Genomic DNA, 17,994 nt, shown 5'->3' on the forward strand with positions numbered 1-17,994 from the left:
TCCTCAATGCATATATACATTATAGTGAATCGGAATTAAAACATTTAGGAAAACTAAATTTGCAACAATTTTTTTTTATATAAAATAGTTATTATTTAAAAAATAAAACAAAAATTATTGGAAACGAAATTCAAGTGGAAGCCAAAATTTCCATCCCTTGCACGTCAATGATGAATTTAAATGATTATACCTTGTATTTTAAAAATATCACCACATTGGATTCTAATAACAAAAACCTTGTACATTACGCCAACGCATATATGCGGCTGAAAAGGCTGCAGTGGCATTTTTCTTTCGGTTACATGAGATAGGAAATACAAATGGATCAAATTACACCAAAGTAGCCGAAAGGAAAAAGATAAAAGGGAAAATTAGGGTTACAATATATATATATATATACGTATGTATTCATGGTAAATAACAGATATGGTGAATTTGGTGGTCTTTGTTACATTTAAGGAACTAATGAGAGAGAAAGAACGTGCCAACAGGTGACGGCTAAGAACCTCAGCTTGGTCTCGATGGACGAGCCCCTTTCCTCGTCACGGTCTGTTTATGTCAGTTATTTCTTTTTCTTTTTATATTTTATATTATATACAAATAATATCGGTCTGAATCGTAATTATTACGTGATCATTTCTAGTGTGTTCTTTTAATAAGAAAATGTAACAGAGCCGCAACTTGCGCAGAGAGTAGTGATGATGTAAGACTTCAGTCTCTGAATTTCCCGCGATTCTCTCGTCATCTTTCCAGAAACTCGTAATTACCATCGTAGAAAAATAAATACATCAATATATATAGATATATGCGTTCATATAACAACTATGCATGTGTAAAATTTGAAAAATATCCCTTAAAAGCAAAAAGCAAGTTGCCGCACCAAATAATTACTATATATAGCAATGTATACGTGGAAATATATATTTCATTACATAATTGGAAGATCAGATGCCGTTCTTATTCAGAAATCATGAATCGAAACATATTATCTCTTAGATTAATATATATGGATGCTCCGATATGAAGGATTTTGTATCGTATACCGTGGTATGGACATTGTTGAACTCCTACCCTTGAAGATATTCGTACAACTTTCTAGTGATGGGAATATACATATATTTATATAGTAATATTGATAAGAAAATACAAATAATGACAGCGTGGAATATTAGGGTACAATTACAAAGAGTGAGATATGCCGGGAGGATCCTATCCTATCCCTACGCACATTAAATAACTTAACCTAAATCCGGTGAAGATATCATACGACTATGGCAAGAAAATAATATAGTTTTGCCAACCTTGGTTCTCGAATTTTCATTTCAATCACCTCAATTTATCAAATGTGAATAAAACAAAAATCAGCATGTTATATGATTGTGATTGGAAGCATATACGAATCATATTTGGCAAAGTGGACAAAAAACGCTTAGTTCGTGCATGGGTATTTCGAAACCTCGAACTAATGAGTTATATAATTGAACTGAGGAGTAGTCGCTGGTATTTCAGAAGAGCCATGAACGATGGCACTAGTAAACATGCAAATAATAATAATAATAATAATAATAATTACGACAATCATTATAGTTTATTGCATTAAATATAACAGCATGTTACACAGTTATCACAGATGGAAAAAATCTGAGCCGCGTGGGACAACGAAAGATATCAGGAGAGATCTCAGGCCAAACTTTCCAAATCTGAAGCTGAATAAGAGTCGTGCGATATTTATTTACGCGCTCCATTGGAAATCGCACGTTATTCATTTCGTTTTTTTAGCAGTTAGTAACACCAAGAAATATCTGCTCTCGTCACGTGCATTAATTATCCCCACAATTTCAAACCTTTTTTGAATTAATAAATCATATTATTATAATAGGATCGAAATTTCTACGAAATCGGTATATAAATAAAGAGGAACTTTGCGCCGAGGAGCCACAAGCAATAGTCACGAGCTTCGTGCTCTGTTATTCCTCACCTTCGTTTCTCCCTACTTGCCAAGGAAACCAAAACCTATCTGGATTCAAAAAGAGGAAACTTTCCTTCGCAAATCACCCAATTCGGACAACCCCATAGTATAATTTCTTGAATTTCCTCGAGAAATGGCATCTGGGATAGCATCCATGGACTGGGTTCGAGGAGAAACTATCGGATACGGGACCTTCGCCACCGTGAGCTTAGCGACGCCGGCGAGTAAATATTCCGGCCAATTCCCACCACTGATGGCCGTGAAATCCGCAGACTTTTACGGAGCCGCATCTCTGGCGAACGAGAAATCGGTGCTGGATCAGCTCGGTCACTGCCCTGAGATCGTACGGTGCTTGGGACACGATCAGACGGTCGAGAACGGCCAGGAGATGTATAACCTGTTCTTGGAGTACGCTTCGAGAGGAAACTTGGCGACCCACGTCAAGAAATCCGGCGGAAATGGACTACCGGAATCCGCTGTGCGCGGCCACACCCTATCGGTGCTCCGGGGACTCCGTCATATCCACGCCGGTGGCTTCGCTCACTGCGACATAAAGCTCGGGAATATTCTGATTTTCGATGACGGCGCCGTTAAGATCGCTGATTTCGGGCTGGCGAAGAGAACGGGAGTTGTAGACGGAGAGGAGACTGCGTCAGAAGGGTTGCAGATCAGGGGAACGCCGTTGTATATGGCGCCGGAGTCGGTGAACAACAATGAGTACGGATCACAAGCGGACGTGTGGGCGCTCGGATGCGCCGTAGTTGAGATGTTCAGCGGCAAAACGGCATGGAGTTTCAAGGAAGGCTCGAACTTCATGGCATTGTTGATGCGCATCGGTGTCGGAGACGAACTTCCGAGGATTCCCGGAGATTTATCGGAAGAAGGAAGAGATTTCTTGTCGAAGTGCTTCGTTAAAGATCCCAAGAGGAGATGGACGGCTGAGATGCTTTTGAGCCACCCATTCGTAGCCGTCGATCTTGGCCACGATGATCATCATCAACGAGAAGAATTCGTCGTTGGATTGAAGAAAGAGAAAATTTCGGCGTCACCCAAAGGGCCATTCGATTTTCCCGATTGGGTTTCAGAATCGTTGGATTCACAGACGCAATACCAGCCGTTCGATTCGCCGGACGAGAGAATCGGCAATCTGGCAAATGACAGCTTCCCCGATTGGTCTGTCACGGACAATTGGGTCACCGTCCGGTGATTAGAGTTGGATAAAACGTGGGAAAACAGAGTCGCGTATTAGAGTTGTTTCCCTGTTTTTCACAGATTTTTTTCATGTCTTAATTCCAGTTAGGGTCAGTCGAATCCAACGGTTATAATTTATTCCGTTGGATAACCATTTTGTTGATGTAAATAATCAAATTAATCTTTGTTATTGGAGATTTGTATGAAAACTCGATTCGCGTAATTATTATTTCTGCATGGATTTTCAGACTTCCTTGCTATTTTCCCTTTGTGTGACTTTCAAATTAATTTTTCCCATAATACGATATAGTCATGAAAGAGAGAAAGAAAGAAATACCGGTACCGGTCAATCGGTACGTTGTATGAAGCAAGAATATCCTTAGCTTTATATCCAATGAACCCGAATGATAAATTTAGAGCCTTTATTTAACATTTTATACTTTGATGAATAAATTAATGTCCTATTTTCTTTTTTTTTTTCCGTAAAATTTATAGCTTGAAACTGGTACATGGGATAAAAGGCCCATTGGGTTTGAAGAGCCGATTGTAGGCCCATTATAAATTATGGGCCTATTTTTTCCGGTCACATGGAAATGGAAAGAACCATTTGAAAATTGAATCCGTGTCTGATTCAGATCTCCATTTAGGCGCGAAAACCCTAAAGTCTTTCCCGCCATCCTCAGCGATCATTTACCCTGTCTAAGCCAGACTTCGATCTCCATCGTCGCGGGAACCCTAAATCGGCTCTAAACGGAGAAGAAAAAAGATGACTGACGAGAACAATTTGGAGAATGGCAGAAGACGCGGCCGTGGTGGGGAGGCGGCAGCGGCTAGGAAGGAGGCAATCGAGCGGCTGAAAGCTATTAAGCAAGGGGGTCGCCGAAATCTATCTTCTTCCGGCGGCGGATACGACATCAAGCTGGAGAAGCCGATCTATGACACGGTCGACGATAAGGAGTACGAGGCGATTGTTGCGCGGCGGCGGGAGGAGGTGCGAGGTTTCTTGGTAGACGACGGAAGCGGCGGTCTTGGGTATGTCGACGAGGGCGAGGAGGAAGATTGGACGAAGGCCGGTCTTCCTGAGTCTTCGGATGAATCTGATGGCGAGGGTCGGTTCAGTGGCAGATTGAGGAAAAAGAGAATCGAGAAAAAGGGTAAAGACCAAACCCAGCAACCGCAGGCTAAGAAGACGAATCCCTCGCTTACGGCTGCGGCGGCGATGATGGGCAAGCAGAGGCTTTCTTCGATGTTCACATCATCGGTTTTCAAGAAGGGCAAGGAGACTGATAAGGTAAAGTGCGAAAGCATTGTTGACGAGATAATAGCAGAGTTGACCCCAGACGAAGCCGATAGAGAGAGGCATAAGAGAGGGAAACTGGGTACGGTTTCAATCACCTCCTCTAGGGACAAGAATCGGGGTTCGGATGCTCCGAGCATATCAAAGCTTGACCCAGAACCTGTAACACGAGGTTCTGCAGCTTTCATCGATCAAGATAGCCGAATTTCCATGGAAAACGAGTTTTCGAAGGAGGTAAAAGAGGAAGATATGGCAGAGCCCGATGTTTGTCCTACAGAGAGTGCTGAGCATATCAAATTTATCGCAGGGGAAAGTGTTATCGATGTAAAATCGAATGATACAAACCTTGTTGAGGAGAAGATCCAGCCAGACGTGAAAAAAGAAGTATTTACATTGAATGCGAAAATCGATGTCAAAGAAAAGGATCCTGCTTTAAGCGCCACTGCTGGTTGGAAGGAGGTAATGAACAGAGGTGGAGGTGAGAATGGCGCTGTGGCTGGGTCCAACTGTGGAGTGCAATCTGATTTTGATTTGGACGAAGATGGGTCTCTACGATTTTACATTCTCGATGCTTATGAGGAACATTTTGGTGCGAGTATGGGCACAATCTATCTGTTTGGGAAGGTGATTCTCCATTATTCTTTGGCTGTTTGGCTGCTTTCTGAATTTACGCGTTAGGGTTGTGGATTTCTGATATCCTGTTTCTACAAGTCAGGTTAAAACAGGAACTACATACCAGAGCTGCTGTGTGGTGGTGAAAAATATCCAGAGATGCGTGTATGCCATTCCAAATGATTCTGTTTTTCCATCTCATGAACTAGTCATGCTTGAGAAAGAGGTTGAAGATTCTCAACTTTCTAAGGAATCCCTCCGAGGAAAGTTGCATGTGAGTTTGTTTTTCCAACATTCTAAAGGGATGCAATGTCATCCCCATATGTTATTTACTGTTCTTAGCAATGTTTTCTCAGGAAATGGCTTCGAATCTCAAGAACGAAATCGCTGAGAAGTTGTTGCAGCTCAATGTTTCAAGTTTTAGCGTGACACCTGTCAAGGTCTGGATATTAGTTCACTTGTTTTCATGAATACTAGCAGCAATATGTTTGTTTTGACTTTGTTTCTCACTTGACGCGCTATGGATGAATTTCAGAGGAACTATGCTTTTGAGCGGTCTGATGTGCCTTCCGGGGAGCATTATGTGTTGAAGATAAATTATCCATTTAAGGTATATTTTCAGTGTTCTAACTTCTAATCAAATTAACCTAAGATGGTTTAGGCCTTAAGATTCTTTGGTTATGCTTTACAGTCTAAATGTAAGTTATAAGTGCTCTTCCTTTGTTACATAGGATCCTCCACTTCCAGCAGATTTAAAAGGCGCGACTTTCTGTGCTTTACTTGGGACTCATACCAGGTTTAAGCTGTTTACTGCTTGTTTTTGTTACATTTCCCTGTACATGGTTGTTGGTCAGTCAAGTTTGCATTTTCTTGATTTTCATGAGCTTCTTACTGAAGTGTTTAACACATTCGACTTATTGTAAACATTGTGCAATTCTCCTCTGCTTATACAGCTGTTTATATGCAGTGCTTTGGAACTTTTTATCATTAAAAGGAAGGTCAAAGGGCCTTCTTGGCTATCAATTTCAAACTTCTATATCTGTCCACCTTCTCAACGGGTAAGGCTTTGAAAATTAGGGGCATCTTAATTATGCTATGAACAGTCAATTATTTCCAACAATTTGGTTCCTAGCATGACTTATGGGTTTGATCTTGTGCAGGTGAGCTGGTGCAAGTTTGAGATAACTGTTGACTCTCCTAAGGTTATTTCTGGGTTGTCTTCAAAGTACGAAGCTGTCCCTTTTGTTGTTGTTACAGCCATAAATCTAAAGACTATAATCAATAAAAAGCAGAACATCAATGAAATTGTCTCCGCATCTGTTATCAGCTGCCATAAAGCGAAGGTTTGTTCTATAACATTTGACTGATGCTTCTTAGGCTGTTGTTTCTGTGTTCGTACTCACAGCATTACCTAATGATTCTTACTATTCACGTTAACTTTGAAGCATGTGGAGGGACTCAAAAGTGTTGTTTTTTCTGACAAATTTCCCTTCCTCACAATTCAATGCTTTCTTATATCTATGTTTTTTTCTTTGTGTTTCATAACATATGATACCCATATAACTTTGTAGGGTCTCTGCTCTACGCCGATCAGTTCTCTTTTGCTGATTAGTTTCCATAGTTCTCTGGTTTTCATAGTTTCTTAACCAAGGGAATGTTCCTTTTGATCTTTTAGATTGATGGTCCAATGTTAGGCTCTGAATGGAAGAAACCTGGCATTCTTAGTCATTTTACTGTTGTTCGGAATCCTGATGGAACCATTTACCCAATGGGTTGGCCAAAAGAAGTGGCAGACAGAAACTCCAAGACTGGATGCAATGTTCTAAGCTATGAAAACAGGTATTTTGTTAATTCTATTGTGTGCACCAAATGGATCTTGGACAATTTGAGTTGTCTTTTCTAATTCTTTTGAAAATTATGCTGCAGCGAAAGAGCATTGCTAAACAGATTGTTTTTAGAACTGAACAAACTGGACAGTGATGTTCTTGTGGGGCATAATATATCGGGGTATGATCTGGATGTTATTCTTCAGAGAGCTCAGGTACTTTAATTTTCTTCCTAATTTTTTCCCTTAGGAAAAAATGATTAAATATCCTTACCGTTTTCTGTAACCACTGGCAACTCTGCAGAAGACATGATTGTCCTTAAACAAATGTTAGACGAACTAAATGGGTTTTGGATGATACAGCTGCTGTATATTTTGTCCATTTTCTCATTTCTCCCAAAGACCTGATGATTCCTTTTCTCATTTTCTCACTCCAATGCAGGCTTGCAAAGTTTTAAGTAGCATGTGGTCGAAACTTGGTCGTCTCAGGCGCTCTTTCATGCCTAAACTTGGTAGAGGAAACACTATGTTTGGCTCAGGAGCTAGCCTGGGGATCATGTCTTGTGTTGCTGGGAGGCTCTTGTGTGATACATACCTGTGTTCTCGTGACTTGTTAAAAGAGGTACGATACTCAACTTTTACGAGTAATGTGCTCAAACTCAGTAACCTGACGTATACGTATTTTTTCTTCCAGGTCAGTTATTCTTTAACACAACTTTCGAAGACACAGCTGAACAAAGACAGGAAAGAGATAGCACCTCATGATGTACCCAAAATGTTCCAGACATCCAAATCACTTATAGAACTTGTAAGTTCTGACAGTTAGCTCACTTGCATGTCAGTTTTTCTTTTGTTTCTGAGACACACTTCTTGTCTGTTTTATGTATAGTAATGTACAGATGGGATGTCATTACCTATTTAGATGGTGTCTTTTAAGGATTTCCTTGCGAGAAAAAACAAACTATCGGTGCACGTATTGATGAGAAGGAATCACATGTTTGGGTTATATGTAGGAGTAAAACTAATTTCAGATATCATGCTTAGGATTATTAGAAATGATCTCGTATGCTGACTTACCAGAATGTTTTTGTGTTCGTGACTTCAGATTGAATGTGGCGAGACAGATTCTTGGTTATCCATGGAGCTTATGTTTCATTTAAGTGTTCTCCCACTCACTCGCCAACTGACTAATATTAGTGGCAATCTTTGGGGAAAAACTCTCCAGGTAATATCCTGCCTTCCTCAATTCTTCCCCACAGTTTTGTTTTGGGTTTCTAGAAAAATCATACCAAGCCAGACTCATGATCTTTTTTCTTCGTTATTACTAGGGAGCCAGGGCGCAGAGAATTGAGTACTATTTATTGCATGCTTTCTATTCGAGAAAGTATATTCTACCAGATAAAAATTCTTCTCATACTAAAGAAATAAAATCGGCGAAACGAAGAATAAATTATGGTCCTGAGGGTCAAAATGTAGATGATCAGGACCTCGACGATGCTCACCTGGCGAATGATGTGCATCACAGCAGCAAAACAAAAAAAGGACCTGCCTATGCTGGTGGACTTGTGTTGGAGCCAAAGAGAGGATTATATGACAAATATGTATTGCTTCTCGACTTCAACAGCCTTTACCCCTCTATTATACAGGTTAGTAGACTGTTTCCTGTTTTACATTTCTGTTGGCTGTTTCCACTTGTTCATTGCTTTGTAGCTAAAATTGGATATAACTGGTTTCAGGAGTATAATATTTGTTTCACAACTGTTCCACGAGAAGAAGACGGAATTCCTCGTTTGCCATCAAGTCAGACAACTGGAATTCTACCTCAGGTATACTTGGCACTGAATGAGTTGCTTTGTACACTGGACTTTTCTAGTATCTATAGAACCGATTGTTCATGGATAGTGAGAATCAGCAGCTAATTCACACAATCAATGTTCACAGACGTATATTATATTCTTCACTGCTTTCTGTACATCAATTAAACTAATCTTTGACTCATCTTCTGAAACCATTGCTCTTATGTCTGGGCTGACAAGGGTAAATGTTGAATTTCAATATTTTTTGGTCTAGTTGCTGAAAGATTTGGTCAGTAGAAGGAGAATGGTCAAATCCTGGATGCAAAAGGAAACGGGTCTCAAGTACCGTCAATTCGACATTCAGCAGCAGGCGCTGAAACTCACAGCCAATAGGTAAGTATTCATGGTTATGTTTCTCGTCTCTTTCAAATCAGCTAGTATCAGTAACACTTTGCTATTCGTCTAAACACAGTATGTATGGATGTCTCGGGTTTTCCCATTCAAGATTCTACGCAAAACCTCTTGCAGAGCTCATAACTCTACAGGTAGGTTGTGTTTCTGCGTCTATTAGTGAGAGAGTTATGGATATGATTCTTCGTGCCATCACCAAAACTGCCAAACATTTCAGGGAAGGGAGATCCTGCAAAGAGCTGTGGACCTTGTCCAGAACCATTTGAACTTGGAGGTCATCTACTATACCTCGACTTATATCAAGTCTCTAGAGGGACATTTCATTATAGAAATTAGTATCATGTTTCAATGTTCTCTTTTTTCAAATCTAGAATGAAAATTTTGTTTTTTGTGCAGGTAGTATATGGTGACACAGATTCCATCATGATTCACAGTGGACTAGATGATATCACAGAGGCAAAAGCCATAGCAGCAAGAGTCATTCAAGAGGTACAATTTTGTGACTTCGACATTCTGTCTCTTGTTGCACGAAACATTCTGAAATGGCTTTCCCTACATTATTACTGTTTTGTAGCTCCTTGAAAAATGGTTTCCTATGCAAAATAGAGAAACGCTTTAGTATTGATTGTTGTGTTATGGGCCCTGATATGCTGTTGTAGACAATTACATGACAACTGTGATCAGTTGATTTCAAGTCTCATCTTTTCTCTTTCAATTTCTAGGTTAACAAGAAGTATAGGTGTTTAGAAATTGACCTCGATGGCCTATATAAGAGAATGCTTCTTCTCAGAAAGAAAAAATATGCAGCTGTCAAGTTGCAGTTTAAAGATGGGAAGCCTTATGAGGTAATCTTTAATTTTTGTTTGTCCTGGTTACTGTTGCTCGTATAAAATATCTGAGCAATAGCTGCGTTCTCAATTCAGGTCATTGAACAAAAAGGTCTGGATATGGTTCGTCGTGACTGGAGTGTTCTTGCGAAAGAAATCGGAGACTTTTGCTTGACTAAAATCTTGTCAGGAGGGTATGTTCTCAAACCATGGCCGTTGCTTTTACTCGTTTTGCTGAGGAGAATAGTGTTGACTGGCATCTACCCTCATCTTCTATGCAGGTCGTGTGAGGATGTTGTCGAAGCAATACATAGCTCTCTCATGAAGGTGATTTCGTTACGAATTAGTCATTAGCCTTCTTCTCTCTGTTGTTTTCTCTCTCTTCCCAATATCTACTGATTGCACTACTAATAAGTTTAAGAAATCTGTTGCTTTCTTAACAAAACAGATAAAAGAGGAGATGAGAAGTGGACAAGTTTCGCTTGAGAAGTATGTCATTACCAAGACATTGACTAAACCACCGGAATCTTATCCAGATGCCAGGAGCCACCCACATGTTCAAGTGAGTATAATAGCTTCCGTTATCCAGATCATGCTTATTGTTTTCATGCTGGAACTTTCCTCTCCGAGTCTCTGATGGAATATGGCCTAACCACATTTTCAGGTGGCGCTCAGATTGAAGCAACGTGGTTATTCAACTGGTTGCTCTGCTGGTGATACCGTGCCTTACATAATCTGCTATGAACAGGTTTCCAACACAGAAAGCCACCTCTTTGTTACGGGAAATTTTGGTACTCATATTTTCTGGCTTTCTACTCAATTTCCTCACATTTTTTTGCATCATTGCAACTTTACAGGGAACTAGTAGCTCTGCTAGTTCAGCGGGGATTGCTCAACGTGCAAGACATCCTGACGAGGTGACATCAGGCGATGGCATATGGTTGGTTGACATCGATTACTACTTATCCCAGCAGATTCATCCGGTGGTTTCGCGTCTATGCGCTGAGATTCAGGGCACAAGCCCTGAGCATTTAGCCGATTGTTTAGGACTCGACTCTTCAAAGGTAAAAAACACTTGTTTGCAGTAGTAGTATCTCTGGTTCTCACCCACTGATCAAATCCGTATCTTTGACGACTTTTGAAAAATAATTTCCTGCTGTAGTACCAAGGTAAATCAAATGAAGCCAGCAGCAGTGATCCTTCTAGCATGATGTTTTTTGGCCCAGACAATGGGGAGAGGTAACAATGCCCAGTCCCAAATCTAAATTTCCTTAATCTTTATGGCCTATTCTTTTCCTCTAGATAGATGAGGACATAACAAAAACATTCTTGAATATTCAAGACTTGTAACCACAGTTTTTTTTTTGAAACTGCAGGTACAAAAGTTGCGAGCCATTAACATTAACATGTCCCAGCTGCTCTGTCGCTTTCAACTGTCCTATTATACTGGATTCTATTAGTGCGTCAATCACCGAGAAACATGTGAAAACTGAAACCGAGGAATCAGACCATTTTTTCTGGCTTAAACTGCGTTGCCCGAAATGTCCACAGGAAGGTGACATGGGAAGAATATCTCCTTCAATGATAGCCAACCAGGTAGGCATCAATATCTTAAAGGATTTTTAACTTGAGTTTTCCAAGCAAATCTCGGTCTCTTGGTTTATATTCGTAAGATGTGTATGTCGTTTTTCAGTCCTGTGATTATTATGCCCGAGCAAAAAAATCTCTGTTTCTTACTGCTCCGTATACAAACATAACTACTTAGATTGCTAAAGACATTTTCTGACATTGTTTCAGGTAAAAAGACAAGTTGACGGGTTCTTTTCGAAGTATTACAAGGGCGTAATGACGGTACCTTTACCTTCTTCTTGCCCATACCATGTTTATAGTTCCCGATTGCGAAATCATTCAAGCTTATAACTTCTTTGCCATTTTAGTGCGACGACGAATCTTGCAAGCTCACAACCCGGTGCCTCAACATGCGTCTGCTTGGTAGCTCTGAAAAAGGGACAGTTTGCCCGAATTATCCACACTGCAATGGAACCCTCCTAAGAACGGTATTCAGTCCCTCGTAAAATTATATCTCTGTTGGTTGAATTTCTTTTAGAACATAAGTTCTGATTGCAAAAACTTGTCTGCCCCACACAGTACACCGAAGCAGAATTGTATAGGCAACTCTCATACTTCTGCCATATCTTGGACACAGAATGCAGCCTAGAAAAGGTTTCCTTCTTTTTTCTGGGCTTATACTCTTTTTTGTTTCATCTCTCGATTGCGAAACTGTAATTCCGTTTGTCATTATATTGCAATGGCAGATGGAAGTTGGTCTCAGGCTTCAAGTTGAAAAAGCAATGGCTAAGATAAGGCCAGTGGCGGAGCTAGCAGCTTTGACAGTACGAAGAATCCGAGACCGGTGTGCTTATGGATGGCTGCTGCTCTCAGACATAACCATCTGATCAGTTGTAATGTAAATAAACACAGGAAAAAAACTTAAAAGAGGATCTTCCAGACATGATTGTATAGAATAAATGTTGTGTTAAGTCCTGGAAGGTTGATGGGAAATCCGATCAGCTAAAGACGGATGGCGCCTTTCATTATTTGCAAAACCTGAGGACTTGTTTCTTACAGAGGAGACACGAATTATGGGCATTTAGCCATTGCATGATACATGCAAAGTGAAATTCATGGCCACAGTTTATGCTAGACATATCACGACACATTAATACATCTAAACATGTCACACAATGTTCATCATCATCATCATCATCTTCTTCTTCTTCATAATTCCTCCTAATCAGATTCTCATCTATCCCGCAGCAGACATCTCCCACCCTTTCTGCAAGTGCCATTATTTTCTGATGACCGTCAAAAATATTTTTTTTGGATATATAGAAACCCACAAACACATTTACTGTACATAGATTACTTTGTCGGTATATGTATATATATATATATATATATATATATATTCAATTATGTACCTCGTATGTTACGGTGTCTGTGTCGGAAAATAAATGTTCTTGTGATGCTTCATGTTCTTCCCTAGACGACGCATGTAACCACTGCTCGAACATTACAAGCATTTCCTGCCATTTTCGCCCACATGATTCATATTTCTCAATCTCATAATTTCTTGTTGATCTTATAAGTTCGATATTCTATATATATATATATATATATATGTGTGTGTGTGTGTGTGTATCATCATGTAAGCTTTAAAGTCTCATGTGATCATACCTGAGTAGGCAAATGGGGCAGCCTCAAGGTCGGGTTAGCTCCGACCAGCGAGTCGAGGAACTCCTCCGTCCGGTCACTATCGCTCATTTTCGGCGATGTAACTTCCGACACAACCAGTGAGTCGCCCATTTCAGCGCTTGCGTTTGCGTTTGGGTCAGCGTTTTGAGCCCAATACCCGGGGTGAACGGTCGGGAAGGTGTCCCATCGAGACCAATCTTCCCCACACAGTAGTCTCTGAAAACTGAAAGGACTGTTCGAAAGATTGGCAAATTCATCGGCATAGTCCGTGACGATGACACGTGGCTCCTTGTTGATGAGCCACGTGTCGGCATTAACGTCACTGCCTTGCGTGTTGTTTGTAAAGTTCATGGCTTTTGATGCAACGAGTTCAACTTGCTCCGCCACCTGCGCAAGATATGTCAAACGGTCCATTAGACCAGTATTACAAGTATATTAAGTGAAGTATTTCTGATGATAATTTTGTTAATATTTTTAAAATATACAACACTGTTTTTTTTAAAAAAAAATTAGAGACTAAATTATTTTTTCAGAATCCAAATTTGAGTGTTTAGTGATAAGAGAACATGCAAATCATGTTTTTATCCTGGTTCAAATCCAAATTTCACCTGGACTTCTCCAATCTTCCGGGAGATGTAGTTGAGCCAAAGGTTTGGTAAACTTTTGAATTATAAAAAAAAAATATATATTTTCAGATATATGCTACTTTCAGCAACTATCAATTAAGGATAGGAATAACCATGATCTAAACCATAAAAGGGAATAAAGAAAAGATTCCCCGTAGGAGGGACGAGAGCAAAAACAGGCATAATATCTATTGATTGTAGAAACTTTCATCCGAAAATAGAAGAATATATATATCCTTATGGCTCCATCCATGCAAAAAAGATTTAAATGTAAATGAAATACTAAATAAAACATCAAATCTAATTGAGCAATGACACCATTTTCTTACCAAAAAGAAACACAGATAGCGAATGAAGCACTCATGAAATGCTGTTCACTCACTTGAATGTTTTTTTCTTTATAAATTCGGATGTAATGTACATACATATATACATACATACATGTATATGGACGATAACGAATAGTCTTTGAAATCAAATTCTTCAAAACAAACAGTTGAAACACCGATAATATACTCAGCACAATGAAAACCTCGAACGATTTATGAATTAAGTCAGTACGGTAATGAGATTTTTTCTTCTTCAAAACGACGTTAGTTAAAGTTTTTTGCCGATATTACTGATAATCTTTTTTTTTTTCAAATGAGAAACAAATTAACAAGAACAAAGCTTTACCTGAAAACGTTTTCTAATATTCATGACGAAAATATATCCCGATAAACTATCAGAGATCCATATATATATATATATATATATCTGTTCAAATCATAACTTGAGCAACACGGAATATATACGTAAAAAACGATATAAATATGGCAAAAAGGAGGTGATTGATGTTCATACATACCAAAGGAGATTATAGACGAGGTCGATTGGGAATCAGGAAGAAAAACAACAAACCGAAAATGATTATAATGAGATTTCGAGTGCATATGAAATTTTGTTGTTTGCCCAAGAAAAATGGCCACCCATCACATCTTTATATAGCCTAGGACCTAGCAAAATAAGGGAAAATATAAAAAATTAAGGGAAAAAAAATTCATTTTACAGAGAGATTCGAACTCATATTAATAATAGTTCAGTAGAACCTCGAATGATTTATGACATGCAATTATCATGAAATAATATCTTTTTTAAAAAAAGGAAAAAAATATCAGTCTACACAAACGACATACCATGATGTATGAGATTCAAAATGCTTTTTACCTTTAATAGAATGAAGAATTTCCAGCCTGTTTTTTTCTTGTCAAATAATAATAATAATAACAATAATAATATGACCACATTCGAATGTGTATTTAGAATCTTACACTCATAAATTTACATAAATACTATGAAACTGAGCTACAGAGTTGATAAGATTCATATAATATGAATCCATGCAAAAATACGTCAAGCCAGCACGAAATCTGTTAAAATAAAATTTAAAATTTGCAAATTGCAAATTGGATTGGTCGTGGTCGATGTCTAGGGGTGTAAAATGCGTTCGGACCCGCGGACTGGCTCGCAAACCGACCCATGTTATTCTGAGCTGGGCTGATTATAATTGAGCCCAGAAAAAAACGTGCCAAACGAGCCGACTCGTCACGGACTGGGCTCGTGGTGAGCCAGTCCGCCACGAGCCAGGCTAGCCCGCGGGCCAACCTCGTATGTTACGGTGTCTGTGTCGGAAAATAAATGTTCTTGTGATGCTTCATGTTCTTCTCTAGACGACGCATGTAACCACTGCTCGAACATTACAAGCATTTCCTGCCATTTTCGCCCACATGATTCATATTTCTCAATCTCATAATTTCTTGTTGATCTTATAAGTTCGATATTCTATATATATATATATATATATATGTGTGTGTGTGTGTGTGTATCATCATGTAAGCTTTAAAGTCTCATGTGATCATACCTGAGTAGGCAAATGGGGCAGCCTCAAGGTCGGGTTAGCTCCGACCAGCGAGTCGAGGAACTCCTCCGTCCGGTCACTATCGCTCATTTTCGGCGATGTAACTTCCGACACAACCAGTGAGTCGCCCATTTCAGCGCTTGCGTTTGCGTTTGGGTCAGCGTTTTGAGCCCAATACCCGGGGTGAACGGTCGGGAAGGTGTCCCATCGAGACCAATCTTCCCCACACAGTAGTCTCTGAAAACTGAAAGGACTGTTCGAAAGATTGGCAAATTCATCGGCATAGTCCGTGACGATGACACGTGGCTCCTTGTTGATGAGCCACGTGTCGGCATTAACGTCACTGCCTTGCGTGTTGTTTGTAAAGTTCATGGCTTTTGATGCAACGAGTTCAACTTGCTCCGCCACCTGCGCAAGATATGTCAAACGGTCCATTAGACCAGTATTACAAGTATATTAAGTGAAGTATTTCTGATGATAATTTTGTTAATATTTTTAAAATATACAACACTGTTTTTTTTAAAAAAAAATTAGAGACTAAATTATTTTTTCAGAATCCAAATTTGAGTGTTTAGTGATAAGAGAACATGCAAATCATGTTTTTATCCTGGTTCAAATCCAAATTTCACCTGGACTTCTCCAATCTTCCGGGAGATGTAGTTGAGCCAAAGGTTTGGTAAACTTTTGAATTATAAAAAAAAAATATATATTTTCAGATATATGCTACTTTCAGCAACTATCAATTAAGGATAGGAATAACCATGATCTAAACCATAAAAGGGAATAAAGAAAAGATTCCCCGTAGGAGGGACGAGAGCAAAAACAGGCATAATATCTATTGATTGTAGAAACTTTCATCCGAAAATAGAAGAATATATATATCCTTATGGCTCCATCCATGCAAAAAAGATTTAAATGTAAATGAAATACTAAATAAAACATCAAATCTAATTGAGCAATGACACCATTTTCTTACCAAAAAGAAACACAGATAGCGAATGAAGCACTCATGAAATGCTGTTCACTCACTTGAATGTTTTTTTCTTTATAAATTCGGATGTAATGTACATACATATATACATACATACATGTATATGGACGATAACGAATAGTCTTTGAAATCAAATTCTTCAAAACAAACAGTTGAAACACCGATAATATACTCAGCACAATGAAAACCTCGAACGATTTATGAATTAAGTCAGTACGGTAATGAGATTTTTTCTTCTTCAAAACGACGTTAGTTAAAGTTTTTTGCCGATATTACTGATAATCTTTTTTTTTTTCAAATGAGAAACAAATTAACAAGAACAAAGCTTTACCTGAAAACGTTTTCTAATATTCATGACGAAAATATATCCCGATAAACTATCAGAGATCCATATATATATATATATATATATCTGTTCAAATCATAACTTGAGCAACACGGAATATATACGTAAAAAACGATATAAATATGGCAAAAAGGAGGTGATTGATGTTCATACATACCAAAGGAGATTATAGACGAGGTCGATTGGGAATCAGGAAGAAAAACAACAAACCGAAAATGATTATAATGAGATTTCGAGTGCATATGAAATTTTGTTGTTTGCCCAAGAAAAATGGCCACCCATCACATCTTTATATAGCCTAGGACCTAGCAAAATAAGGGAAAATATAAAAAATTAAGGGAAAAAAAATTCATTTTACAGAGAGATTCGAACTCATATTAATAATAGTTCAGTAGAACCTCGAATGATTTATGACATGCAATTATCATGAAATAATATCTTTTTTAAAAAAAGGAAAAAAATATCAGTCTACACAAACGACATACCATGATGTATGAGATTCAAAATGCTTTTTACCTTTAATAGAATGAAGAATTTCCAGCCTGTTTTTTTCTTGTCAAATAATAATAATAATAACAATAATAATATGACCACATTCGAATGTGTATTTAGAATCTTACACTCATAAATTTACATAAATACTATGAAACTGAGCTACAGAGTTGATAAGATTCATATAATATGAATCCATGCAAAAATACGTCAAGCCAGCACGAAATCTGTTAAAATAAAATTTAAAATTTGCAAATTGCAAATTGGATTGGTCGTGGTCGATGTCTAGGGGTGTAAAATGCGTTCGGACCCGCGGACTGGCTCGCAAACCGACCCATATTATTCTGAGCTGGGCTGATTATAATTGAGCCCAGAAAAAAACGTGCCAAACGAGCCGACTCGTCACGGACTGGGCTCGTGGTGAGCCAGCCCGCCACGAGCCAGGCTAGCCCGATATAT

At 38.8% G+C, this 17,994-nt stretch overlaps 3 protein-coding genes across 5 annotated transcripts; 2 read left to right on the forward strand and 1 right to left on the reverse strand.

The window, feature by feature from the left end:
- The first annotated feature begins 1,923 nt into the window (after positions 1–1,923).
- Positions 1,924–3,401, forward strand: LOC104827185 (mitogen-activated protein kinase kinase kinase 2-like). Its single transcript, XM_010560296.2, has one exon. The coding sequence runs from the start codon at positions 2,103–2,105 to the stop codon at positions 3,174–3,176; it is 1,074 nt and encodes a 357-aa protein (XP_010558598.1). The 5' UTR covers positions 1,924–2,102; the 3' UTR covers positions 3,177–3,401.
- Positions 3,402–3,854: 453 nt separating this feature from the next.
- On the forward strand, positions 3,855–12,534 carry LOC104827210 (DNA polymerase alpha catalytic subunit). The gene is made up of 30 exons (XM_010560339.1): positions 3,855–5,081; positions 5,173–5,343; positions 5,426–5,509; positions 5,605–5,679; positions 5,801–5,865; positions 6,037–6,127; positions 6,230–6,412; positions 6,745–6,908; positions 6,996–7,110; positions 7,337–7,516; positions 7,589–7,702; positions 8,000–8,119; positions 8,223–8,540; positions 8,631–8,720; positions 8,965–9,083; positions 9,163–9,235; positions 9,319–9,375; positions 9,498–9,590; positions 9,824–9,946; positions 10,025–10,122; positions 10,210–10,255; positions 10,377–10,490; positions 10,593–10,676; positions 10,786–10,992; positions 11,091–11,167; positions 11,305–11,524; positions 11,726–11,779; positions 11,866–11,985; positions 12,077–12,151; positions 12,244–12,534. Exons 1-30 carry the CDS (start codon positions 3,927–3,929, stop codon positions 12,382–12,384), a joined length of 4,626 nt encoding a protein of 1,541 aa, XP_010558641.1. The 5' UTR covers positions 3,855–3,926; the 3' UTR covers positions 12,385–12,534.
- Positions 12,499–15,932, reverse strand: LOC104827193 (probable E3 ubiquitin-protein ligase RHG1A). Of its 3 annotated transcripts, none has more exons than XM_010560309.2 (3): positions 15,710–15,932; positions 15,454–15,558; positions 12,499–12,783 (listed from the first exon to the last, which is right to left on the reverse strand). In XM_010560309.2, the coding sequence occupies exons 1-3, from the start codon at positions 15,836–15,838 to the stop codon at positions 12,523–12,525; spliced, it is 495 nt and encodes a 164-aa protein (XP_010558611.1). In that variant the 5' UTR covers positions 15,839–15,932; the 3' UTR covers positions 12,499–12,522. The 3 variants fall into 3 exon arrangements, with proteins under 3 accessions (XP_010558611.1, XP_010558627.1, XP_010558620.1); XM_010560325.1 differs by having other exon boundaries at positions 12,560–12,764; XM_010560318.1 differs by lacking the exons at positions 15,454–15,558; positions 15,710–15,932 and adding exons at positions 12,910–13,014; positions 13,166–13,388 and having other exon boundaries at positions 12,560–12,764.
- Between the last annotated feature and the right edge of the window lie 2,062 nt (positions 15,933–17,994).

The sequence above is a fragment of the Tarenaya hassleriana genome, unplaced genomic scaffold (genome assembly GCF_000463585.1).
Source record: "Tarenaya hassleriana unplaced genomic scaffold, ASM46358v1 Cleome10, whole genome shotgun sequence".
NCBI classification, from domain to species: domain Eukaryota; kingdom Viridiplantae; phylum Streptophyta; class Magnoliopsida; order Brassicales; family Cleomaceae; genus Tarenaya; species Tarenaya hassleriana.